Source organism: Prunus persica, chromosome G1, assembly GCF_000346465.2.
Source record: "Prunus persica cultivar Lovell chromosome G1, Prunus_persica_NCBIv2, whole genome shotgun sequence".
Classification (NCBI taxonomy): Eukaryota; Viridiplantae; Streptophyta; class Magnoliopsida; order Rosales; family Rosaceae; genus Prunus; species Prunus persica.
In genome coordinates this window covers 27,797,326-27,825,048 of record NC_034009.1, presented here as the reverse complement: position 1 = coordinate 27,825,048, position 27,723 = coordinate 27,797,326, and the positions used below count along the sequence as shown (strand labels likewise).

Sequence of the window (27,723 nt, the reverse complement as noted above, 5' to 3'; positions counted from 1 at the left end):
AATATACATGATGGTGCATCATGCATGTGCCACAGCCAATCATATCAAAATTTCTTTAATCAGATTAAAAAAACACAAATATATTATTCATCATTATAAATATTGATAAATAGTGTCTGGCCTGGGTGTGTGCGGCCCTGTGGGCATAGTCTACTCCACCATCATCCATTAATGTTATCTCATGGAATTCAGCGTTATTTTTCAAACTTCCCCTCATACCCGCGCACTAAACTATAAAGCAACCAAAAACAATCCGTTAGTTTTATTTATATATCCTTTTTTTTAAAAAAAAATAAAAAAATATATATTCCAGACTTTGCAGAAGTCCTCACAAGTCATTGGTTGTAAAGAAGACACAGAAAGTTTCAAAAAAGGTTTCAGCTTATTACTCTTCTACACCTCCTCTGTTCTGTTCTGTTCTCTCCAGTCCCACCCCAAACTCTCACAACCCTGATCGTAGTTTTCAGCCTAAATCTCTGTAAGTTGGTGAAAGTTGATACCAAGTACAAATACCCAGATCCAATCTAATCTCTTTTCTCAAGTATATACACTGTTTGAGCATATATTTGGTATATTGGGCTGATGTCTTTTCTCTTTCTTCAATTCTTATATGTTTCAATTCAGGGGATAGTGAAACTTTGAGAAAGAGTAACTCCAAAGGTGCGTTTGAAAAGTTAGAATCCGAGGCAAATCAATCGGGTCATGGTTTAGACTGTGCTTATGGTTCCGTTTGAACCCAACAGTGTCTGTAAACATTATTAGGAAAAAGAGAGGGAAGGGTTTCTCTGCTTCTTTTGGGCTCTGGCCGTTTTCTTTATTATATAGCTCAAAAAAGACTTCGGCTTTAGTTGTATTATGCAACTTGGTTTTGATAAAGGGATCAAGGAGCGTCCAAGGCCAAGAGAGAGACTGAGAGAGTGAGACTGGTGGGAGAGAGAGAGACTGGTGAGAGAGAGCTGAAATTAAAAACCCAATGCCGCAGGAGGAGCCAAGAAAGAAGCTTGGAAATGAATATTCCAATTCCAAGAAGAAGGAGCGCCACATAGTTACCTGGTCTCAAGAGGTCCTTTTTATTTCTTGCTCACCCTTTTTTTTTCATTTTGGATAAATAGATAAGAGTTTTAGTTTTGATTAATACCAATACCCCCAGTCATATTTCTTGGTTTTCTGACATGGGTTCGTTCATTTCGTGAGTTACAGGAGGATGACATTCTGCGCAACCAAATTAGCGTTCATGGAACAGACAAGTATGTTTCTTGGTTTTTTGACATGGGTTGGTTTTACTTGACATTAATTCAATTTAATTACCTTCTGTTTGCTGCTGCTGCATCCTTTTTTTTGTAGAAAATGAACTGAGGGCTTAGTTTTGTGATCATTTTGTGTGCAGTTGGGCTATCATTGCGTCTAAATTCAAGGATAAAACAACGAGACAGTGCAGGAGACGGTATTTTTCAAACCCAATAATTAATGTTGAATTCAACTTTTGCTGAGCCATCCTCTGTTTTCTTCCACCCAATTATTCGGCTATAGTTGTTTTGACTACTAATCTGTTTTTATGTGAATTTGAAAATAATGTTGCAGATGGTACACATACTTGAATTCTGACTTCAAGAAGGGAGGATGGTCACCAGAGGAAGACATGCTCTTATGCGAGGTAAACTTCTGAAACTCCAGTTTATGCATCCTAAAATGGTGAAAGATATACAAGGTTAGTTTTAATGAAAACTTTTTTCCAAAAACTCGATCTAGGAGAAGCTCTTTCTTTTAATGACTTAATAAGACCAAGTAGGCCAGACCTATTGATTGTATAGTCTGTCTTCCTAAAGTTCAACAGAAAAACCCACCACAGTTCATTTAGCATTTTACATTATTGCCCTAATCATTGGATGTGGTAACAGCAACCTATAACTCAAGGTCATCTGATCTGCAGGCTCAAAAGATATTTGGTAACAGATGGACAGAAATAGCCAAGGTGGTTTCGGGAAGGTATAGTATCTTTCTTTTCCCCCTTTGTGCAGTAAGGCAGGTCTTTGTAATGACGCGCTTAATCTGTGCTACTTATGCAGAACTGACAATGCTGTGAAAAACCGGTTTTCGACCTTGTGCAAGAAGAGAGCCAAATATGAGGCCTTAGCTAAAGAGAACGCTTCTTCATACATCAATTCAAATGACAAAAGGGTCATAATCCGAAATGGTTTCAATACAGATGGAACAACAGAAACTACAGTACCTTCTAAAAAGATGAGGTAGAGTAGAAATTACATTTTTATGTACAAAAGTGTTGATTAGATTACTACTCAATGTAGTAGAACTCATTCTCTTTGTGCGACACAGGAGAACCCACATCCCTAATCTCCCCGAAAATTGTAACTCTGGGGACAGACTATTTGAGCAGTGTGGAAAGATGAATCAGCAGCTAAGAGCTCCATTTACTGTGTTGATTCAGAATTTCCACAATGTAGACAACCTGCCAGACCAGCATAATGTCAGTAGCACCAAGGAAGTCCCTGGGAATGGTAAATCACTTCAAATAAAAATTTGTTTGAAAACTCATCAGATTGCTATTACAATGCCTGAGAAGCACATTGCATGAAATGTGTGAGAAAATAAGTTTTTTTTTTTAATATAATGACTACATAAGCGTATTTTTGTTCTATTTAGCCAACAGAATGTTGGCCTATTTATCAGTTGAAAATACAAGATGCAGTGATTTATATGTTTTCAATTATAAAACTTCAGGAGACTCTAATTCCATTCTTAATGTCATTTATCAGCAGCACAAAATAGCAAGTTTCAAGGATCATTTCTCAAGAAGGACGATCCGAAGATAACTGCTCTGATGCAACAAGCAGAGTTGCTCAGCTCATTGGCACTAAAAGTTAACACAGAGAACACAGACCAGAGTCTTGAAAATGCTTGGAAGGTGAGATTTAATTTTTCATTGGTTGTGGCCTCAGCTATCAACATGTAATTGATATCAAAATATAAATATGACTCACATATGTAGCAACCAAATGAGTACAATTCCCAACATCAATCAACAGATGCCATCCTTTTTGTAAGATAGTCCAGACCATTCCAACAGAGAATAATGTAGTTATGAGACTTGGTTGAATGTTTATTCATCAGTGTTATAATCTAGCTTTCCTGACATAACTATCTATAGCATGACATCTGAGGTTCCCTTAGTACTTGAATTTCCTCCAATCAAAATTTTAAGTATGGTGCAAAATTGAGTCTGCATATCCTCTAACATATATCAAATGTGATATCCAGGTGCTCCAGGATTTCTTGAATCAAAGCAAAGAAAGCGACATCCTCAGTTATGGAATTACTGATTTTGATTTTCAACTCGAAGATCTTAAATATCTGTTAGAGGACTTAAGGAGTACTAATGAAGGAAGTCGACCATCTTGGCAGTAAGAAAAGTGACCTGGACTATTCTGATTTGAGCATGCTTAAATCACCATACATCATCTAATTGATGACATATTATTGTAGGCAACCAGATCTATACGATGAGTCCCCAGGACGCTCTGAATACAGTACAGGGTCAACTCTCCTGTCCCAAACAGAATGTTATGTGGAACAAAACGAAGCTGACATAGGTACACTGATTGAGGAGATTCAACCTGGATCACAATCCATTCCTATTGGAGGGGAAAATGATGTTCGTGAATGTGAGAAAGGGATTGTTTCCAGTGGAACCAGAAAGCAAGGTAATGGATTATCATATAAGATATATAGGCTGATAATAACTTTACTTGTGAATTATATATCATAGTTTCCAGCTTAATTAGATTTCATAATAACATATCTAATCTTATTTCTGCAGAGATATTTCCATCTTGTAATGAAGGAACAAAAACTGATGCAGTCATTTCTGTATCGTCAAATACAGAGTTCAGTTCTCCTAATCAAGTTACCCCGTTGTTCAGATCTTTGGCAGCAGGAATTCCCAGCCCAAAATTTTCTGAAAGTGTAAGTTCCCTCAGGAGATCAAATCTTTCAAATAATAAGTTATTTGAAACATCCTTCATTGTATTAGCAGCACCTTCAGTCGCTATCAAGTCACTAGTAGGCTTCTCAAATTACTTCATCGAAACATTTGTAGGACTTCTAGTCTTCTGAAATCACTAGTGGTATTAGTAATGATGGCTCTGGTTGTCAGGAAAGATTGACCCTGCAACATTTGTATGTAGGACTCTCTTAAGTCTACCGATGATAAACAGCCATTAGGACTGAACTCATTAAAAACGGGCCAGGCCAATAATAGTTGCAGAGCCAGAGAGTAGAATACTATCGTGTTTTTTGCCTAGTAGTTATTACTTTTTTCAGTCACATATTCTATTTCAGTAAGTTATGTAATGGCTAGTATAAAAAGCTTAAGTGCATATAGCAGGAGAGCAAGCCTAACCAGTTATGTTGTTGGATTTTTCAGGAAAGGAGCTTCTTGCTCAAAACGCTTGGAGTGGAGTCTCCTTCTCCTTACCCAAGCAACAATCCTTCACGACCACCACCCTGCAAACGAGCCCTCCTTCAAAGTCTATAATCAACCAGCCTTTTTGATCCACCTTATACATAGAATTTCACATGGCTTAGTTGCCTTGCCTATTGAGTTCATGTTTTTTAAAATTCCTTTCCTCTTTGGATTGCAGCCATTCCAGCCTGAAATTTTACCAAAAGGCAGGTTAAGATCTGCTTCCCAAAACCCAGATCTAGAATGTTACGGTGCATTCTAGCATTTCCAAAAGTATCTAACAAAGTTTTCTGCATTCTTTTGTCCCTCAGCAGAGTTACCACCCTCGGAGTTCCTATCCGGTACTCACATTCTGCGTGCTTGGTGTGTCATTCTTTAGTTTGTCTTGGTGTGTTCCATTTTTTGGCCTTTGATGTACCAGTTGTACAGAACCTGCTATATCCCTAGTCATTCAGAGTGTAAGACTGTAAGTATACATTGGCACCTCGCCTATATCTTCAGCTAGAGTATATGTTGAAAAGTAAAGAGAGAGAGAGAGAGAGAGAGAGAGAGAGAGAGAGAGAGAGAGAGAGAGAGAGAGAGAGAGAGAGGATTAACCAGTTCAAGTGGATTCCTGTTTATCGTTTTTTGGTGTGCAAAGGTATAGCATAGAATTAAGTTCATTTTTTTCTTCTTTGCTTTGGTTTCCCTCTTGATTTCTGATGTAACCAAACTTAATATAATTGGAGTGAAAATGGTTTTGGTTTTTGTGTGCACTTGTCTCCTTTTGTCTAGTTTGCTTTCTTTGAATTAAGACATGAATTGATGAACACATCTCCAGAAAGTGCAAAAGAAAGGTTAGAACATTCAGCATCAGGAAAGTGAGACTCAACTGGCACACAGATGTAGGAATGCATGAGTTTCAAAACAAACGCACAAGAAACCCAAAAAGAAAATGGCATTAAAGTTGACAGAAAATTGTAATTGGTTGGTTTTACTTACCGGAGGGTATGGTTTGAAGCATGAAGGAAGCTCCCTCAGTTCTCCTCTTCTCTCTTGAGACTTGAATATGGTAAGTGGGGAAGAACAGAAGAAGGGTTCTAAGAAAACTGTGTTATATTGAGTTTCATGGATGGTGGAGGTGGAGGTGGAGGACAAGTATGATCATGACGAAAGCAAAAGCAATTGGTAAAAGAGGGAGGGAAGTCTCTACAAAATAAAGTGCACTAAGTTATTATCAGCTGAAACTTTCTCGAGGAAAGGTAAGCACAAATTGACGCTTTTGACCACTCAACTCCCACAGAAAATTGCTTGACCTCAAGGATAAACTTGTAACAAAGTGCTGTGTTTCTTCCACACTGCTGCTTTGCAATTTGCATTAGAGAAAAAGAAGCAGAAGATTACACAACCACCCAATTTTGAACAGAGAAAGAGAGAAACCACTTGATGATTAATCCAACTTGTGCTATCCAGTTCGGCCGCATCTAACGTTGACTCTTTGACGACTATGAATGCCATTAGACATTTATTTTTCTTGCATTCTTTCTCTACTCACTTCTACATGTTTATCCGTATCAATGCATATTTTGACTCAATTCACAACATTTCTGTAGAAAGATGCATGAATGCTTTGTGATTTCTGAAACCTGAAATGAAGCAATACGAGATGAATCTATCGGTCAAACTCAAAGAAGTTATTGCAATGCAAGTCTTTTTCTTCCACTTGTCATACCTATGCATCTTGTTTCTAGTATGGTCATGGTTTGGAGTAATTAAAGCAATGCATCCTCCTGGTCCTGGTCATTTTAAACAACAGAGCCGAGTAGTTATGTTGGATCTGCAACCTGCTTGCGGTTGGATTAAGTTTGTCCTGTCACTTTGATGAAGATATCTCATTTTGTTTGTGCTAGTTAAACACAATTGTGCTTTCCAAATAAATTTACATGGGATGGGTTTAATCATGAATATCATTCTATCCCCTCTGTTATTCTAAATCTATTTCTTCAAGTATTGGCAAAGAATTCTAAATGTGTTGATTTATGAACTTGTTAACATATGCTTCAAAAGAGAAGGATTTCTTTTCTGATAATGAAGTGAGTTTCCGGGCTAAAACCATTGAAGAATGCTCTTGTAAAAGTTCTCAAATGTGTCTCTCTCGAGGAACCTTAATTGAGGACAGATTGCAGCCGTTGGATAAAATTGGACGACTAGATTAAAAGAGCAACTTAAGTTGCAGCTGGGTTGTCTTCAACCTGAAACAAAGACCCAAAGCTTGACAAATCCCGTTGAAATACACAACTCAGCTGGCTCTTCGTTGAGCTTGGACAAGATTTGAGGGCAAACTCATCCAATTTTTTTCTTGACTTGCCTTGGTCGTACAGTCTATGACATCATCTGAAGCTCAACTCGTCTAATTTTTCTCAACTCACCTTGGGAAGTGCATTACTAGTAAGTGATTATGAACATTTTATAGTTTTTTGTCAGAATTTGATTTTGGAATGTTTATGAATGCTGACCTATGTGGGTTACCTAAGGGCGTGTTTCAGTTTTCTTTGGTTCCTGGTTTGTTTGGTTGTGAAGCACTAGTTTGTGCTGTCTCCTCCCTTCTCAATTTTTGTAATAAAAGTGCTTTTTAACCACCAAAAAAATAAAAAACCCAATGGAGATGGGAAGTACATGAATTCTCGCTTAGACCATTTGTTAGGATTGCATCAAGTGTGGTGGAGAGCAAAATGTTTGTTAGTTTAAAAGAACGAAAATTTCTATAAGTGTCTTATATACTTCTGTGCAGATAGCTTTAATTTTCTTTTTATGTTAATGTATGTCACTCAATTGTCAATATGTTGGTGATGAAATATGATTAAATAGTAGGTATGAGAAACTGCTATAATGAATATATGTATTATTGGTATGATTAAGAAATGGGTAATTGTTGTATTAAGAATAATTATTATGTATAACAACTATTAATTGCACCATAATTTATATGAAAGATTGCATTAAAATTGCGCCACATATACTGAGAGCTTTTGGAAATAATGTGATTTTAACTGTGTTGTTGCAACTTTTGGAAAAATGGACGTGAACACAGAGGTGGACAACCAAGTTGATGGGGGCAGAGGTGCAGAACCAAGTGGGGGCAGAGGAAGATAGTAGTCAAATAAATGATGAAGTGGGAGTGATACCGGTAGTAAGTATGGATTTGAAACCACAAGTGGGGAAAGAATTTAACTCACTTGATGAAGTGTATGAGTTCTACAAGACTTACGCAAGAAACTCTGCGTTTGGTATTTAAAAACATTCAAGTAGAAGGACAAGATTTACAAATGAGATACTAAGAAAAGAGTTTGTATGTTGTAGACAAAAGTGTTATGAGCCACCCGAGGATCCTAAACCCAAAATAATGAGGGGAAAATGTTGAGAAGGCTGCAAGGCAAATTTAAGTTGTGGCCTCAAAAGCAATTGAGTCTAACAAGTACATAATTTCTTGGTTCACTGAGAAACATAACCATATAATGTCAACTCCGGATAAAGTGCATTTGTTGAGAAGCCACTGTATAGTTACAGAGTCTAAGAAGGTATTTAACCGAGACCTAAGTGCAGCTAATATATCTACCCATCAATAAATGAGCCTTCTTGAGGTACAAGTAGGAAAAGTGGAAAACATTGGATGCACTAGTAAAGATTTGTATAATTGGGAGAGAGATCTTCATGTGAAGCTTATTGGGCATGATGCAAAGCTTTTAAAAGAACATTTTTTGGTTGAGAGAAAAAAGAATGATGGCTTTTACTTCAAGATGGAGGCAGATTCAGATGGAAGACTAATAAATTTTTTTTGGGCAGATGCAACCTTAAGACGTTCATATGGATATTATGGAGATGTAGTTGTTTTTGATGCCACGTACAACACCAACTGGTATGGTATGGTATGGTGTTCGCGCTATTGATAGACTTAAATAATTAAGGCAAACAATTGTTTTGTATGTGCTTTTTTAGTGAATGAAACGGTAGACTCCTTTGTTTGGTTGTTTGAAGAATTTAAAAAAGCAATGTTAGGTATTACTCCGAAAATGATCATTATGGACCAAGATGCAGCCATATGGCAAAGGCGATTGTGCAATCTCTCCGTATGACATTTCACAGGTATTGTATATGGCATATAATGAATAAGTTCTTAGAGAAACTGAACAATAGATATAATACTGAGGAATTGCATAATTGTATATAGGATATGGATGGGAAAGAAGAATTTGATGTCAAATGGCAGGAAGTAGTTGGAAGTAATGGATTGAAGGATCATATATGGTTGAGAATTCAATTTTTTATTTGCATCATAATTGGGTTCCAGCCTATTGTAAATATGTCTTTTGCGCAGGAATATCAAGTAGTCAAAGAGTTGAGAGTTCTCATGATTTTTCAAGCAATATGTTTGTAGGAAAAATTCTTTGATGGAATTCATCGTAAGATTTGAGAGAGCTCTTGCTCACGTCATAAGGAGTTGACAGCTGAGCATATTGATCATAATGAAGTACCTCGAACGTAGCTGTCTACTCCAATGAAAAGGCAAGTTAAGGACATTTACACTACGGAAATGTTACAGAAATTTCAAAGAGAGTAAGGGAGAAATGTTTCATGTTTTTTGGAACATACAAATTCAGATGATACTATTTGTGTGTACAATGTAATAGAGAGGGTAACACTGGAAGTTTTGAAGGTCAAAAAGATAGTTTATGACAAATTCGATGATGTAGCATCGTGCAGTTGCAAATTATTTGATTGTTCTCGAATTCCATGTTGACACTTGCCTTTTTAAGGGAGAAGCAGGTAGAGCATTTACTGGAAAAGTACATATTAAAAAGGTGGATGAAAAGTGCAAAGTCAGGTATAGTTTTTGATACGGAGGGCAATGTAATCAAAGATTGCATTGATAATTGTCGTGTATCGAAGTGATCGATGTTGTCCACACTTTCAGGTTAATTGATTGATGATGCATTACGTCAGAGGAAGGTTCCAAATTATTACAACAAACTTTTGAAAGTTTGAAGCCAAAGCTGAAGTCTTCGGGGAAGACAAGTAACTGTGTCCCATCTACTACATAAGATATGGGAAATAGTTCCAATCAAGTTAAACTGAAGGATCCGCAGCAGATGAGATCCAAAGGCAGAGTAAAAAGAGGGAAGAAAAAGGTTGTAGATCAATTGAGATGACGTTGCACTAATTGTAGGAAGACCTATCACGATAAACAGAATCGTCCTTGTGTTGTTAACCCGTAAGCTATTATATGATTAAAGATGACATCCCTAATTTATATTTAGCACTATTTGCAGCAAAAAAGTTTTTGTTTTGTGCCTATTTCATGTGTCATTTAGGTGTTCACCCATTTTCGTGTTTATTCCTGAGGTGGAAGGGCGAAGTTCCCTACTGGCTTGGAGACCATTTGTTGGTCGACAAGTCAGCTTTCTTTGGTGTGTGAGCGTGCCACTGCTAGCAATGTAAATTCTAGCAGACTTCTTTTAGAGTGGATAACTTGCGCCCCAAGTTACTGACTTTTAAAACAAATGATTGTGAATTTGGGTGAGGAATATCTCCCAAGTAAGTTCTTTTCTTGCCTAAGACTGGTGAGGACTTTCATAATTTATCTCAGTATAAAAGTGGTAGTTCTGGCCAGAATAGAAAATAATAAAGTGGACTGTTTTTAGGCAGAACTGCCTTTTACAAAAATAAGAAGGGATAAATCAACTCTAGAAAGTTAAAAAGATGGCTGGAATCCCACTTCTGCCTGGGTAGAAACTTCTGATCCAGGCTGGACTGAGTGTGTCTGTGCTGGACTGAGCTGTCAACAACTTCAACTGCTTAGTTTCAGCTGCAAATCGATACCAAAGTTCAATTTTGGCAGAGCTTTAATCTACTTCAAGCCTTGGGAGACTTTCGAGCGGGCAGAACTGCGGCTTCTTCAGTCTGAAGGGGCAGGAGTGGCTAGACTTGAGGACTTGATAAGCTGGAATTGTACTGTAAAATTTGTTGAGGTTTTCATATTTGTGAAAACTCAAACTCTGCTGGCCTTGGTTTTTGCTGAACCAAATTTGTAACGAGAGAGATATTGTCTTAGAAGACTTATTTTCTAAAACTGAACTTTGGATTTCTGATCTAAAGCTGGTTTTTCTTAGAATCCAAGTGAGCTTTTGGTTGTTTTTCTGGTTGTTGGTTTTTTTTGATTGATTGATGAATTGAGTCCCTTGTCTCCTTGCCTACTTTCGTTTTTATAAGAGACCCTCTTGGGGAGGTGATTTTAATCCTAAAAAATGGGCGGCAAAAAGATCTCTCGTAATGTAAAGTAAAGATTCTTGTCAATCATGGCAGATAGGCTCTGAGCAGTCACCTCCTAAAGCAGTCTCTTCCCTGGTTTCCTGGGTGGCAGCCCTCTAATTCAACCAACGCCACCGTCTGTGTGGGCTTTTTATGGCGGTTTGGCCCTTTTCTTTTGTATCTTTTGAACAGTTCCCTGTTTTCCGTTCTAATTAGAAAGCGTGATCCGTGAATTCTTTGGAAGATGATGTATTGATTTGGAGCAAAATCTCGAATACAGATGGGTTTTTGATCTTCTGTTGGCAGTGTTTCAGAGATGTTCCTCTCATATTTTAAACTTAGTTGGAATTGCTGACTTTTCAAAGTTGAGGCAATCACGTGGGTGTGTTTTTAATCCCTTGGGGTTTGAACCCAACAAAAATTACGGGCTGATCTTTTGAAGCCCAAATGAGAGTTTGGTCTTTCTTGGGCCGGGGGCCTTCGTTTTTGACATCCTAGAGTGAAGCCCAATCTGTTTTGATTTAAATTTTGTTATCCTCAAACTTTTTGGGCTGGGCAGGTAATGGGCTTGTCTTTTGATCTTGGCGTGCTGAATTTAGGCCCAAACATTAGGTCCCCCCTTGCAATGGAGAATATACAAATCAAAACACACCCCTTAGGCAGAGTTCTCAAGCAGATTTGTTCATGCAAGAATTTGACGCGACACTTGGGCCATGGTTGTTAACCCAAGGTAGTTACTACACTTTTTATTTGTTTGGCATTATTGTTTCCTATACAAACATGCATCACTAATGATATTTTATTTATTTATTATGATTGAGTGGCAGGGTTGTAATAGGCAATGACTAATTTGTTTATTTCAATTGTCATTTTGGAATGAAAAACGGTTTGCACCATATTGCCAATATGTTATGTATTTTGTTGGTTTAGGACATTATTACATTGAGTGTATATTTGATCCAACAACTGACATTAGCCTTTCTTAGTTACAAAGTTGTAGGGCTAGGCATATATATATTTATGTTTCTAGGGTTGTTAGGGGCAACGATTAATTTGTTTATTTCAATGGTCATATTGGAATAAAAAACGGTTTGCCGTTTCCTCCTAATTGCCAATACGTTGTATATTTTATTGCACTGGGTGTACATTTGATCCAACAATTGACATTAACTTTTCTTAGTTGCAGAGTGGTTGAGCTAGGCATATGTTTTTTTTATGGTTCCAAGGTTGTAATGGACAATTACTTTGTTATTTTATACCAAATGGTCATATAGGACAAAGCGGGGTGTGACGAAGGCACTCAATTTTCCTTATGTTATGTTATAGTTATTGATTATGAGTTTGACTATCAACAAATATTGGTGCACTATTTTGTAAACATTGGTAACTGAATGATACATGAAATTTGCACTATCTTGGAACATAATGACTACAAAGTAGAATTTGAAATTAAAAAATAAACTCCATTACAACATTTTTAGTGCCACACACTATGCATGAAAAGCATATTGCAGTTAATCACAATACGAACGCTTAGAGAATAAGTCTACACTAACATTTGAGCTAATCATAATTCTGCACACACAAGAAAATTACATTGCAAAACATATTATTTGCTCCCTTATAGTAATACCACGATCACCCCAACCAACTGAATAATAGTACCCACAATCACTCATTTGTATCAATTGGCTTCTTCTGAGCAACTTTGATGTGCTTATGCTCAATGATGTCCCCATCATCATCTAATTGCTATCTCACAACATCAGGGGACACATAGTCCTAATTATAACTTGTATGAGTAATTACCGCAAATGCTCGGACTTTGTCGAATCCTTCGTTGAATGCCAATTCCATTTCATTGTGGTGCTTTTTGCCTCGCATATGGTTCACCAAAACATCTTTAATTTTATCATTCATCATTGTATCCAACTCCTCAGCTTGATGTACTTGTTCTTTTGGAAGAATGCTTAGTTAACTCTAATGTTAAGATCAACCAGAGTGGCCTCATCTTCAACACATTTCCATTGCCATGACTTGATCAATATGGAATTGTAATTCAGCTTGCTATTGACGACATGTATTGCCTCTAATGGATCATCATAGTCGCTCTCATTCCCATATGATGTTGAAAATGGCAGGGGTCAGCGAAGTGGACGCGGAAATGGAACTTGCGACTCAAATTTTTTATCTTTGAGTGTGTTGTTGGCCCCTGAAGAGGTTGACATGCTTGAATAATCTTATTTGTTTTTAGATGATGAGGGTTGCATATGCAATTTGGTTTGAGAAAGGAGGCATAGCTTTATACACCAACATACCAAAGCTTGCATGATGTCCTCTGCTGTACTCTATTTAAATTTAAAAAAAAAAATGCCAGTTAGATATTGAAGCATGTCAACCTCATACTATCCTTACAGCACTGTCAGTAGTTAAAAGAAAATATAGGAAGTGAGATCTACTTAGTGAACCCAACCAAACTAACCAAACTAGTTAGGATCAGACTAACTAAAAACATAGATTGTCAAGCAAAGGTTTTTTGCTGGAAACCTTTTCATTGGTATTAATATAAGCCCTCCCTCCATAAAAACTCTATCCTTCAGAGAATCTTTCTCCATTTACAGAAACTCTCTCCTCCATATAAACTCTCTCCCTCCACATAATGGATTTACCAACCAAATTTGATTTCACCATAATAAACACCCCTCCTAGCAAAGACCGGCTTCAGAATCCAAGTGAGTCATTAGACAAGCACTGTCACATTCCTAGACAAAATTGCCATTTTGTTAGTAGTTTTGAGTTTGAAAGAGTTATTGAATTCTTGAAGAATAGACATCTTGAACTTAGAGATGAAATCGAAAGGGCAAGGGCACGGTTGGAATTTGTTGAAGGCCAAATCGAAGATGACAAAAGGCAGGCCAATGTAGATAGGGCAAAGTTGTAGCGCATGAAGAGTTGACACAAACAACTTTGGAGTGTAGCTTTTCAAAAGTTCAAGAACTCATCTAATGCAGTGGAGTTAAAGAAGTGTGTGATGCAAGCTAGATTCGACTACTTCTGGTCCTATGCAAAACTTGTCGTACTCGAGTTTGATTAGTAAGATATTACTGTTTCCGATGTTAACAAATATACTGAGCAGGAAAAGTAACCAGTTTGGTTCTCATGTTTGAGCAGAGGCAAATTAGGGGAATTTAATTTTTCATTAAGCTCTGCTTCAAACCTATTTTGATGCTTACTACTATGGAAGGTTTCAACCTTTATATTTTGATGTCTTTATTTAGGAAAACGCGAGATGCAAAGTGCAAAAGATTACGGCCATATACTGCTGCCGTGTCCATTTTTATGTGATTATATATCGAATTTCGACATGGTTGCATCATATGCAATGTTGCCTTTATTTATTATATATTAGGGCAAAGTTTATGAAAAGACATTTTAGTGTGTGTTTGTGACAAGGTTATGAGATTATTTTGTACTAGTTATATGTTGTTTGCATTTTTTCATCTCCTACTTTTGTTCTCTTTCTTTATATTATATGTTTGTGGAAGCCCTCAAAGTAAACATATACTTTAGAGTGAAGATATATAAACACACATATAGACAAAATAAATATTCAGCAATATTTTAAAATAAATAAATAAACCATAAACCATTCACTAAACAATATAAAACAAATGGTATGTAAGGTCAATAAGGAGAGTACTTCTGACTGATGTGTGAGGTTTTTCAGAAAAAGTACACCATCGGTTTTATGTGAGCAGACATGATAGGGTCACTTTACAGATTCCCTATGTGGCATGATATTGATGCCTTATTGAACAAGATTTCAGTTCGAAGATCTAGACACGCACACACCCTTGATGACTTGCAACCATAGTCCAATTATTATATATGTTGATTATTATAACAAAACATATACTAGCAAGAATTATATATGAAATGAAACCAATACTTGTATTATTATAAATTAGATAACATTAAGGAAATATACTTCTAATGTTGGTTATTGCAAAATATATTGTTATGGTTGAAAGGAAAGTGAGTTATTAAAATATTCCGAATATTTACGGGAAATACTTGTTGATGTAGGTTATTGAAGTTTAAGTTAACAAATATATATAGTTAGGGTTGAGAGGAAAGTGAGTTATCAAAAGCACTTTGGATTTTTTTTTATAATGAAATGGATGATTTATTATAGCTTCTTCCAGTTTTCTAACGTCACAAGGAGCTCAAAACAATGTTTAGGGCATTTTTCCGATTTTCCTACTATTTATTATCATTTAAAAAAAAATTTGCATTTGCTGATATTATCTGCCTCACCCTTTCTGAAGTGAACAGCAAAGCCCACTAAGCCTACTAAGCCCACTACTTTTTCTTATAGTGCATCATACTAGCACAAAGCCCACTTTTTTCCAATCCTTTATTGGTTGAAAGGTAAAGCCCACTTCTAGAATATGCATAGAACTTTCTATAGTCACTAATCCAGTGCGATGCTTTGGTTCTATTGATGAGGGGGTTTATGTACCATATGAAAGCTGGAATGAGAAATTTATTCAAGCTTAAATCCTCTCTACGAGATCATGAAAAGTAACTAATTGCAAATTAATTTTATAATCAATGAAGGTGGCAAACTAATAGAGGAATATCTCATTTTCATTGGATGCACTGCCATTGAATATAAGCTTCAAGAAATGAGATTGTTCAAAGAAACAAACAATAAGAAATCCCACTAGAGAGCTGAGCTAAAATGGAGTTGGCAAGTTATCTTTGACAACAACTAATGATCATCATTAGGTTCGGCCCCCATCTGTCAAAATGGGTAGCTTGAGACACGATGCTTAGGCCAGTTTGACTAAACCCGTTCTAAAATTGGGTAGGACTTGGGCTTAGGATTTGAAACTCACGACCCAACTTGCTCCGGGCCCAAGGCCCTCCTGCCTATACCCTTCTTTTTTCTAAAGATTTAATTGATTCACTCACTAACCTCATTTTATACTTAATCAAAATAATAAAGTAATATATATACTTATTTTGGATTATTAATTCTAATGGCACAAATTGCTTTAATTTTTATGATGCCAATCCTAGATTGGGATAGAAGTAACTCAATTTCATAAGATTCATTTTTATGTATAATATTTTTCAAATATTGGCTATTGGTCTAGGTATAGTAAAAGAGAGTTTATGTAATAATCTATACTATTGTTTAATAGAAGACTTTATCTCATATCATGACATAAGTAAGCAGTTCTTATTGTATCGGACCAAAACCTCGCGAATCGATCTTTACGGCGCTTCCTCTATCAATTAGATCCTTTATCCATAGAATAAAGTATCTAGGCATACCTATTTCTTCATATTCATATTTCAACTTTTATGAAGTTTATTTCTTTGCTACAGCTGATAAAAATCGTTGTTTTGAACGATACATATGTAGAAAGCCTACTCTTTGTTTCTAGTATTTATTAACGTTAACGGATTTTTTCTTTCTTTCCTTTTTTTATTTCTATAGTGGAGATAGTCGCACGTAATGACAGATCACGGCCATATTATTAAAAGCTTGTGGTAAGAATGGGTTTCGCTCTAGGGCCCGAAAATAATATTCCAAAGCTTTCGTATGTTCCCCGTTACTTGTGTGGATAAGGCCTATGTTATAGAGTATATAACTTCGATCATAAGGATCAATTTCTAGTCGCATAGCTTCATAATAATTCTGTAAAGCTTCCGCATAATTTCCTTCGGATTGAGCCGACATCCGTTACGGTCGCCATTCGATTCAAAGAATCTCCGTTTCAGAACCGTACATGAGATTTTCATCTCATACGGCTCCTCCTTTATGTGCATAATGATAATAATACATGGAATCAAAAAGACTGAAATATTCTCATTATAAACTAAGCGGGGCTGGTGTTTTTACAAGAAATCTCTAGCCAACCTTCTTGTAGAAGATCTTTCCTTAACATCAAGCATGTTGGTATTAGATAAAAAAAAGTTACTCCAACAATTTCTTTGTCTTCAACGCCCTTAAATTTGCAGGAATTAGTCACTTCAACAGTCTTCGATGGTTATACGGGTATCCAAAATACGAACGAGATGGATGTTTGTTGTCCCAACCATTGTTAGTCCCGATCCTGATAAGGAAAAGGTATAATTTATAACAAAGTTTTCGTGTGTTGATTTCTAGGAGTAGTGCTTCTTCCCCTATGCCCCCTATTGGTACTAGTGGAGTAGGGTTGACCTAACCCATAGGTGTAACCTTTCGCTCAATACTCTAGAATCGACAATTGGGGATAGAGGATTCCTCCTTGGGGCAAATACTTTTATGCATACCTCTTCTGGTTGATCTATACCATACTCTATTCTCGTAAGATGATAGACACTAGCTAACAGTCCGCCCGGTGCTACATCATAAGCACATTGGGAACGTAGATAATTGTAACCATATACATATAAAATGACAGCAATCGAATGCCAATCCTCGGGTTTTATTTGTAAAGTTTCTATTCCTTGGTAATCGAAACCCAAAGATCTATGAACTAACCCATGTTTGACTAACCAAGCGGACAAACGACCCTGCATCTTTTTTATGTCTCCCACATTTTTATTTGTATTAAGTATTTCACATTTTTATTTGTATCAATCACTTTTGACAAAAAAAATTGTGTAAAACAAAGATTTTAAAAGACTTAGAAAATAAAAAATAAAAAATCCAGCTCGTTTAGGCCCATGGTAGTCCGGCCCCAAAAAAAAACTTTCACGATGACGAACCTTAGCAACAACAATGGCCTGATTTCATATTAGAGTTTCATATATGAAGGTCTTAAGTCTCTGCTCACTTGATTGCTTGATACATCAAACAAACTATACGTTATGTCCCCTACATAATCCACACTACAATCGAACAAGGGATAACAAAAGAGTATTATCTACTACTGATCTGATTTGAAAGTCAAATCTTCAACACCATGATCTGATCTGGCTACTGAGAATCTACTACTAATCTGATATGAAAGTAAAAAAAAGTCATCTAATCTGGCTACTGAGAAGCAAGTCCAAACCTGTAAACCAAAGAAAATTCCGTATGAAACTTCTTGTAAACGCCAACGACTAGCAATTGATGTTGCATGTTAGTGTTCTGGCGACTTTCGATGTATCTGAAAGAACCGATGCCATGGATAAAATCGAACAAAAAATCCATTTAAGATCCATAAATCTATGTCATGTAGTTATCTCATATCATCTATTCTACTGAGTTCTTCCCAAAGCAATGATACTCTTAACATAGAGATTAAATCATTATCATATAAATCTATGAAAAAAATAAAATAAAATAAAACAAACCTCAAACTGATACATACTACTCCCAAGGAACAACAAGAATTCCTTGACCATGAACTATTTGTTGTACATGCCTTTTGATGAAAGGATCAATGTTGTTCGGGATACAATACGGCCTCCAATCCAAGAACAGTTATTCTTGATCTTAATCAAGAGATTTAGTTTAGGAATGATGGATACCGTGAGAAGGTCGACTTGCTCGAATCTCTTGAACAATTGCAAGTGAAGTTGCTTCGCCTTTTCAAGGCTTTCCACAGTAGTCTTCCATGAATAATAGACTGAGATGTACTTCTGATGGTCTCTTGTACACCGGCTTCGCAAGGGACGACTTGCAACACTGACCCTGCATCCCAGATCTACAGCCCTCTAAATATGTACTAACTAGTTCTAATTTGGGCTTCCTCAGATGAGAATTCTTGAAGTCGTAAATAAGGGTCGAATGTTCTTCATATGGATAAGGGCATCCATCTGTCTCATCATCATCATGAATACGAAAAGACGACCAATTGCTATGTGTGCGTACTTAGTCAATCTTGCACTAGCCGTAGCGTCAAACTTCTTGTAAACCGAAGTGATCGCTAGTTGAAGCTGCAGGTTGGTTACATTCCTGCAACTTTCGATGTATCGCTAAAGAAGCCTTGACCATGACATTACATACCTTATCGGGAAAGAAGCCTTGACCATGACATTGATGGCATGAATAAAATAAAAATAAAACAAACCTCAAACTGGTGCGTACTTTTCATAAAGAACAACCAGAATTCCTTGACCATGAATTATTTGTTGAAAATGTCATTTGGTGAAATGATAAATGATGTTTGAGATACAAATATGCACTCCGATCCAAGAACCGCTACTCTTGATCTTAATCAAGAGATTTAGTTCTGGAATGGTGAATACCTTAAGCATGTTAACATACTGAAATATATTTAGAATTTCGTAGATATTCGGAGTTTCAAATATTTGTGGTTATGGAATGGTGAATACCTGAAGATTTATTGTGATATTAACAGAAAGAGTTCCAAATTTGATATAAACTCATGACATCACATACCTTGTCTAGCACACGGGATAACAAAAGACTCATCGCGGTCACGAGTTAGAGTTGTGACCCTCAGGAGAGAGTCACAATATTCAAAGGGTAATAAGGAATTCATAGAATCGAGGAGGGGAGAGGCGGCGATAATCGATGAGGCCAAAGGTAGCAAGTAGGAATCGAGAATTGATTAAAACCTTAGGGAAGAAAAGAAATAAATATTGTTGTCTATTTTTCACCCCAAAAAAGAAGAAGAAAAGAAATAAAGAATATGGACGCATAGGGATTGCCATGCTAGAGGGCTTCGGGCCGTCAGATGCGCGTTTTCACACATCCGCACTATGATCGTGAGGCCAATCCACTAGTCAGATTCTCATGATATGATCTGGCTACTGAGAAATATGCCCTCCAAACCATGTCGTGTTTTTATCTCATATAATTTATTATACTGAGTTCTTACTATAAGTGATGATACTCTTAACATAGAGATTAAATTATTAGCATATAAATTAATGGCAAAAATAAAATAAAATAAAATAAAACAAACCTCAAACTGATACGTACTGCTCACAAGGAACAACCAGAATTCCTTGACCATGAACTATTAGTTGCAAATGTCCTTTGATGAAAGGATCAATGATGTTCGGGATACAAATATGCCTTCTAATCCAAGAACCGCTGTTCTTGATCTTAATCAAGAGATTTAGTTGGGGAATAGTGATTACCTTAAGCACGTTGACATACTCGAATATGTTCAAAGTTTCGTAGATACTCGGAGTTTCAGATATTTATGGTTCAAAGATTTGTTGTGATATAAACCGCAAGAGTTTCACAGTATATATAAACTCATGACATCAAATACCTTACCTAGCATACTGGATAAGATAACAAAAGCCTCATTGCGGTTGCGAGTTAGAAACGTGACCATCAGGCGAGAGGCGGCGATAATCGATGAGGACATAGGAGTAGAAATCGAGAATTGATGGAAACCCTAGGGAAGAAAAAAAAAAAAGCTTCTTGTTTATTTTTCACCCAAAAGAGAAGAATAAAAGAAATAAATAATATGGGCGCATGGGGATTTTCATGCTTACATGCTTCTGGCCATTAGATATGCATTTTCTCGCTTTCGTACTGTGATCGCGAGGCCAATCCACCAATCAGATTCCCATGATTTGATATGGCTACTGAGAAATATGCCCTCCAATCCATGTCATGTTGTTATCTCTTATCATCTATTCTGCTGAGTTCTTACCATAAGCGATGATACTCTTAACATAGAAATTAAATCATTAGCATATAAATCGATGGCAAAAATAAAATAAAATAAAAGACACCTCAAACCGATATGTACTGTTTCCAAGGAACAACCAGAATTCCTTGACTATGAACTATTTGTTGTAAATGTCATTTGATGAAAGGATCAATGATGTTCGGGACACAAATATGCATTCTAATCCAAGAATCGCTATTCTTGATCTTAATCAAGAGATTTAGTTGTGGAACGGTGATTACCTTAAGCACGTTGACATACTCAAATATGTTCAAAATTTCATAGATATTTGTGGTTCAAAGAGTTGTTGTGATATTAACCTTAAGAGTTCCACGTTATATATAAACTCATGATATCAAATACCTTACCTTGTGTACTGGATAACAAAAGCCTCATCGCGGTCGCAAGTCAAAGACGTGAACCTTAGGCGAGAGGCGGCGATTAGGAATCGAGAATTGATTGAAACCTTAGGGAAGAAAGGAAATAAAGCTTGTTGTCTTTTTTTCACCCAAAAAAAGAAGAAGAAAAGAAATAAAGAATACGGATGCACATGGATTGCCATGTTGGCGTGCTTCTGGTGTTCAGATGTGCATTTTCTCGCATACACTTATGGTCGTTAGATCTCGATACAAATTGGGCCTTTCCGTATGCTGTTTCCAAAGACTATCTGTTGGAAACGACACGTTGTTGAGTTAAGATCGGGTTGAAGATAAGTGGTAGTTCGATTTTGCAGCCCAAGCGTACAACAATGGTTTGACACAGACAAGTCCAACCCCAGGTGCCGGGTTACCGCACTATGATCGCGAGGCCAATCCCTTAGTTAGATTCCCATTTGATTTGGCTACTGAGAAATATGCCCTCCACTCTATGTCATGTTGTTATCTCATATCATCTATTCTACTGAGTTCTTACCATAAGCGATGATACTCTTAACAAAGAAATTAAATCGATGGTAAAAAAAATCCCAAGAAACGACAAGAATGCCTTGACCATGAATTATTTGTTGCAAATGTCCTTTGATATTCGGTGTTTCAGATATTTGTGGTTCAAAGATTTGTTGTGATATTAACAGAAAGAGTTCCAAATTGTCTATAAACTCATGACATCACATACCTTATCTAGCACACTGGATAATAAAAGAACATGTATATATCTACTCACTATGAATCCAAAAGAGCCAACTCTACATGTTAGCTACAAATCTATAAACAATAGAAAAGCAAGAACCAAATCCATGATATAACTACTGAGTAGAAGCTCCAAATGTGTAAACAATAGAAAAGCAAGAACCAAATTACTATAAGGAAATGTCATACAAGCACAACCAGACTTTTGTTTTCATGAAAACTGTATAGACTATAAGGAAATGCCAAACAAATTACTTACTGTGGTTCCAAGGAAGAACCATAAATTTATGTCATGTAGTATCTCATATCATCTATTCTACTGAGTTCTTACTAGAAGCGATGATACACTTAACATAGAGATTAAATCATTAGCATATAAATCAATGACAAAAATAAAATAAAATAAAACAAAACAAAACCTCAAACTAATATGTTCTGGTCCTAAGGAACAACCAGAATTCCTTGACCACAAATATTTATTGTATATGTCCTTTGATGAAAGGATCAATGATGTTTGGGATATAAATATGCCCTCTAATATAAGATTCGATATTCTTGATCTTAATCAAGAGATTCAGTTCACGAAAGGTGGATACCTTAAGCACGTTGACATACTCGAATATGTTTAGAAGTTCCCATCGACGCTACTTGACCTCATTCAAGCGGTGCAAAGAATTCTTCTAGACATTGTAGCACGAGACGTATTTCTGGTAATCCCTCAAACTTTGCATGAGCACAAAATGTTTAGCAATACGGATCCTGCATATGAGATGGCCTCCCCTCACCATCTCCAACATCTCACTTTGAGATGGTCCAGATCTGATCACCACTAAGGAAGGCTTGGATGCCCTTCAAAATCTCTTCATATGTAGCAAGGCATCGGTTCACCTCCTTATTATGACTTAAACGAACGAACAACCGCTTACTTTGCTGGAGAAAGGCCTCTATATGATCAGGGTTGGTCTTGAGATTTTGATGACCCTGTGTGAAACTTAAAACTAGGGCCTTACATAAGCTAAACACAAATTAGTTTTTTTTGATCAAATAGAAACTTCATGGGATAAACTTCAACGGTACAATCAAAGACATCAACAAGATATCTAAAATACTAATCCCAAGAGGGCAACAAACTAACATGCTAAAAACACAACTAACACAGATAAAACCCGCACTAAGACTACTAGCCCACCTCACCACAATTAACCATAAGCCCAAACAAAGCCCATATAACCAAAACCCTAAAACAACCCATGAGCCTAGACGAACCCTACCATTACCACTTGATGAAGCACTGTCGCGACCACACCCACCACCGCATTCGTAACAGATCTGGGGAAAATATGATTTCCAACGATTTACCTGCGCATAAGAGCGAACAAATAAACGAAAACAACAACTTTGCCAAAGAATAATTGAGTGATTTGCAACAACCTCCGTCAAAGACGATGTAGAATCAAATTTAGAGAACATGAGCTACGTTAAGGAGCGGGTTTTGGGAGCAAGATTTGATTAAGAACATAGACTAAAAGGGGTGATGGGGAACTTCAATCTAACCATGGCTCAAAAGAAACCACTACAATGGGCTTTTTTTTAAAACGCCCAAATGGACTTATTCACTAACCTAAAAGGAAAAGACAGGACGAGAGGAGGGGGAGGAGGGGTAGTGACACTTCTTCCTCCTCCCCCCTATATGGAGTTTTCCTTCAGGACTCACGGAGGGAAAGAGCGGCTAGGGTTTCTTGGGAGCCTAAACCATTCTTGAGATGCCCAGCTAAATACAAACTTACACCATTACGTAATGTCATACAACAAATATATATATATAAGTAAAACTCATCATCAATTAGCTTGCAAATCACAAATAAAATCATCTTTCATTATATAACCAATCAACATGATAATGAAGTAAGTCATTTAGTATATATAGATTGAAATTATTTAGATACATACTTGAATTTGAATTGAGATTTCAATATGACTATTTGATTTTGAGTGAAATTTATAAATTTAAAAATTAGGAATTTCGATTGTTGGTGTTGAAATCCTTGAAATTGAAAGAAAAGTTTTCAAAGAATTAAAAAAGAGAGCCAAAGATAGATATTGGTGATGACTATTACTTACAGAAAATAATGTGTTTGCGTTATTATTATTAATTGTTGTTGTTACCAAAAAAAAAAAAAAAAAAAAAACTAAAACTATGATGTAGAGTGCACACAAGTGGGTTTTGAAGCCACACTCGGAACAAAAGTTGAGGTCCCGCAAACCAACATAACTAGAAACGTCTTTGCGTCAACAATTTGCTTGTTCATATATATAAACATTTAAAATATTAATATATTAATTATAAGTATAAAAAATTTCAAGACCCTAAAATATTAAGAGCCTATACGGTGACACCACTTGCACACTCTAAGACCGGCCCCTGCATATGATGCATATTCATCAGGTAAAATGTCGGACTCTCTCCGCATAAAACTTCTTGAAAACGGCAACGACTGCCGGTTGATACTGCAAGTCAGTGATCTTTCGATGACTTTCGATGTATTGAGAAAGAAGTGATGTCATGGATTCAGTCAAAATGGGTCTCAAGATTTATGATTTATTGTAGGGAAACTGAATAGTCGTCTCGATTTTTAATTAGAAAAAAAGGAAAAAAATGTTTGTTTATGTCTCCACACAGCATGGCAATCTTTTGGCCGTTGATGTCTCTCTTGCTCCTAATTTAAGCCATTGATCGACTCTACAAACTTTTGGGTCCTGTTTTTTGGTTCAACTCTTTCAATAATAGCATTTTGTGTTTGATTTATTTATTTCAATAATAATGAAAAATGTAAAAATCAATGGAGTTATTTCGGCAATTTCCCCATATACTGATTGTCATGAAAATATATAGAGGCTACAATGCATGCTGTGGAAATTTATGAACCTGAGGAGTTATTATTAAATCCGAAGCTTGGACACCCAACTATATATAATATAAATGTTTTCATGATTATGTTTCATAATAGTGTGAATAATTTGGAGTGGTGAGCGTTTCTAGCTCCAAAGTTTACAACTAAATACTTCTCTATCAAGGGTCTATTCAATTACATTACAAATACTTGTATTGAACTACAAGGTTCAATGCCTACAATGATGAGATGAGCAATGAGGGAAAACAAAAGGGGGTACTTTGTATCAAAGTTTTGGTTGGGAAGAAGAAAAAGAAAACAAGGTTCGATTATATCTAAGTTCAAAATTGTTGTTACATTGGCTTTCTCTTCTTCGGCACTCTCTGCAACTTCCTCCACTTGAGGTAGGTGTTATACGACAGCCCAGAAAAGACCATGACAACAGACCCCCATTGCTTTGTTGACAGAGGATTGCCACTCAGCAAGGAAGACACCACAATACTCACAAACTTGCGGGTAGTGGTAATGGTGGTGTTAGCTAAGGAGCCAAATCGGCTTATGGTTAGGAAAATGAAGTTCTGGCCAACAGCACCACAGAGACAAAAGAGAAGAATGTCCCAAGCTGCTTCTGGATGCCTCTTGCAGAACTGGACTGCCTCAAATCCGCTGCCCCGTGGCCAGCCAAACATGTAGATCATGTTGTATATGGTACCCCATAAATTCATGCCTAACATTATTTCCCAGGCGCTTGTCTTTGGATACCTGAGAAAAGGTTGCAAGTAACAGGATGAAGACTGAATTCTATACTGGTTGCACATAGATGAATCGAAATATCAATTACATTAATCTAATCCTATAATAAGTATAGTTCAGATTCATGTGTGTCTGAGAAAAAGCGAAAATCAACCAGTATACAAATGGTTGTAAAAGGATGATGTTGTTCTTTAGCTCATACCTTGCTTTTATGGAATCCTGGGTAGCATTTGTGAATCCATCAAAAGCAAGGTTTAGGAAACACAGTCCATACCCAAGGGGTGCATTTGGGCGAGCCAGCTTGCTGATAGTCTTTGAGCTAGTCTGAAATTGACCCAAGCATACATGACAAAAAGATAAGAATAGCAACAAAAACTGCTAGATGCATTCACTAATTGTATGAAGAATTATTGAGGACAAATTACAAACAGAAAATTGACAAAAGCAAAAGAAGAGTTTCATTATTGTTCCATTCTTAAGACAATATACGCACACACACACATGCACACGATCCCTCACCCTCAAGAGTGCAAATATGGATACCCCTCCAGCAACAAGGAGAGTGCAAACATATTCGGGAAAGCTGTATCTTTGCTTGTAGACCAGAGTACCCATTAGCATCACTGCACACAAGTAATAACCTCTTATTAACTCCTCCATTTGCAACAATATCTTTTACTTTGTTTGTATTTGTTTAAGAAACGAAAAAAATAATCAGTAAGATAGTCCACAATCTTAACTACCAGAACATAATTTTACAATCAAATGCTGAGTCCCTTATTGAACTTAATGATAAGCATGCTTCTTGTAGTAAGATACACAAAGATAACAAACTTGTAAATATCTGACCTGGAATCATTTTTGAGGACTTTGCCAAGACCTGCAAGTAAAAACCATAGCTTTAATATCCCAAATCAACAGATCCATATATTTGCCAGGGTAAGGAGATCCATAAATTGCTATTTTTCATATTTGTTTTAATTTAGTTTAATATAGAGATTTTTAAAAACTCTTTTCTGGTCATCACTTCAATTACCAATTCAACACCCTGATCAACTCAACTCAACGCACCTAATCATTTGTCCAAAATTTTAAAGAGATTTCGATTACATGGACTTTTGCTCCAAACTAATAGAGGTCCTAAGAATATAAACATTTTTCTGCCACTGAATTTAATCCAAAGGAAATGAAATACTCCACTAATATGTGACAATCATCTGCCTCTGGGCTGATTTGACCCTAAAGAAACCCAAATCAGGCAAACTAGAACTAAGAGAGACAGGCATTAAAGCAGATGGCCAATGCAACCAATTTCAATTCTATATATATATATATAGCCATAGCCATATTCTTTCACACTGCCCATTTGGGTTACTGGCCTGGGTACATCATAAAAAAGAGAACTTGAAAGCAAACCTGTGCCGGGTAACTAATATACTTCAAAGCTTCAATCCCCATAGCGGGTCCAATCGTATTAGTAATCCCTGCACTCCAGTATGTCCACAAAGGCGCACCTCCAGCATTCCGACTATTCCAGAGCTTTATCACTGTTTAAATAAACCACATGACAACATTATTATTTAGTTTTTTTTTTTTTCTTTTACTAGCTCAAATTAGTCCACATTACAAGAAATGCAAGGTAAACAGAGAGATTGAAGCTTACTTATATAGGACCAGATTAGGCAGACCACATTTTGGGCCAAGTTTAGGAACGCAAGGTGCTCGAACCTATTCCCATCTGGCCCGAACCGCTTCGTGGACCTAGAAGAAAGATCACAACAGCACCAGATTTTGGTCATGTCAAAGATTGAATCTCAAAATTTTGCAGACAATTTAATGAGCTCAAAAAATCCCCAAAAGGGTGCGTGATCTGCGAAATCCCCAAATGCAGAGAAGAGAAAGAAGACGACTTACAGAGTTTCCTGAAGAACGCCTTGGTAAATATAAGCAGTCCAAATTCCGACGACGCAGAAGCTGAACACCAACACACGCTGGAGCAACGACCCGTGAACTTCCATTTCGGCGCCGATATAATGTGGCCGGAAATATTCCTCTGGATCCGGCCTCTGCCACTTTTTTTGTTTTCTTTTTCCAACTGTTGTTGGTTTTTTTCACCAAAATTTTTGGGTTGAGATGAGAAGGTTTAAGAGGAAAAGAAGCAGCAGGAGATGGAAGCTACAAGCAAATTAGCCAAGTAATTTTGTTCATAACTGCCACAAAACTGGAAACGGGAAGAGACGGTTGATATAGGAGGGCGCGCAGAGGCTACGTGGGCTTTTCAACGTGGACGCTTGTGATTGGGTGGATGACTCTACCTCGCGTTTCTCATTGGCTGCAGAAACGCGGACCCTTCTCCTTGGCAGTTGGCACAATATTGCCATTTTTTTTTTTTTTTGAGTTTAGGGTTATATTTATTCTGGTAGCATTAACTCCAGTTCATAGGGCAGCTTAATTATCAGTATTTTTTATTTTAACATTCAAATATATGCACCTTTTCAATGTGCTTCTGTTGTTAGGCTGTTCGTTAAAAAATTCGTCAAATGAAC

The 27,723-nt window shown here is 36.7% G+C and overlaps 3 protein-coding genes across 6 annotated transcripts; 1 reads left to right on the top strand and 2 right to left on the bottom strand.

Annotated features, from left to right (window-relative positions):
* On the top strand, positions 176–5,235 carry LOC18789067 (transcription factor MYB124). 4 transcript variants are annotated; one of them, XR_002269790.1, is made up of 13 exons: positions 179–1,063; positions 1,201–1,247; positions 1,388–1,444; positions 1,582–1,654; positions 1,931–1,986; positions 2,067–2,246; positions 2,335–2,516; positions 2,775–2,923; positions 3,277–3,419; positions 3,502–3,719; positions 3,836–3,981; positions 4,442–4,690; positions 4,795–5,235. XR_002269790.1 is itself a non-coding variant. In XM_020555302.1 (13 exons), the coding sequence occupies exons 2-13, from the start codon at positions 974–976 to the stop codon at positions 4,550–4,552; spliced, it is 1,452 nt and encodes a 483-aa protein (XP_020410891.1). In that variant the 5' UTR covers positions 179–478; positions 625–973; the 3' UTR covers positions 4,553–5,235. The 4 variants fall into 4 exon arrangements, 2 of the variants coding, with proteins under 2 accessions (XP_020410892.1, XP_020410891.1); XR_002269789.1 differs by having other exon boundaries at positions 4,792–5,235; XM_020555302.1 differs by having other exon boundaries at positions 179–478; positions 625–1,063; positions 4,442–5,235.
* Positions 16,258–17,307, bottom strand: LOC109947086. Its single transcript, XM_020556520.1, is given in 3 exon segments — positions 16,258–16,917; positions 16,919–17,018; positions 17,304–17,307. Coding segments are annotated over 3 exon segments (216 nt in total). The 3' UTR covers positions 16,258–16,805.
* LOC18789075 (UDP-galactose/UDP-glucose transporter 3) lies at positions 24,502–27,465 on the bottom strand. Its single transcript, XM_007222515.2, has 7 exons — positions 27,092–27,465; positions 26,841–26,938; positions 26,594–26,724; positions 26,027–26,057; positions 25,697–25,800; positions 25,380–25,501; positions 24,502–25,186 (listed from the first exon to the last, which is right to left on the bottom strand). Exons 1-7 carry the CDS (start codon positions 27,193–27,195, stop codon positions 24,778–24,780), a joined length of 999 nt encoding a protein of 332 aa, XP_007222577.1. The 5' UTR covers positions 27,196–27,465; the 3' UTR covers positions 24,502–24,777.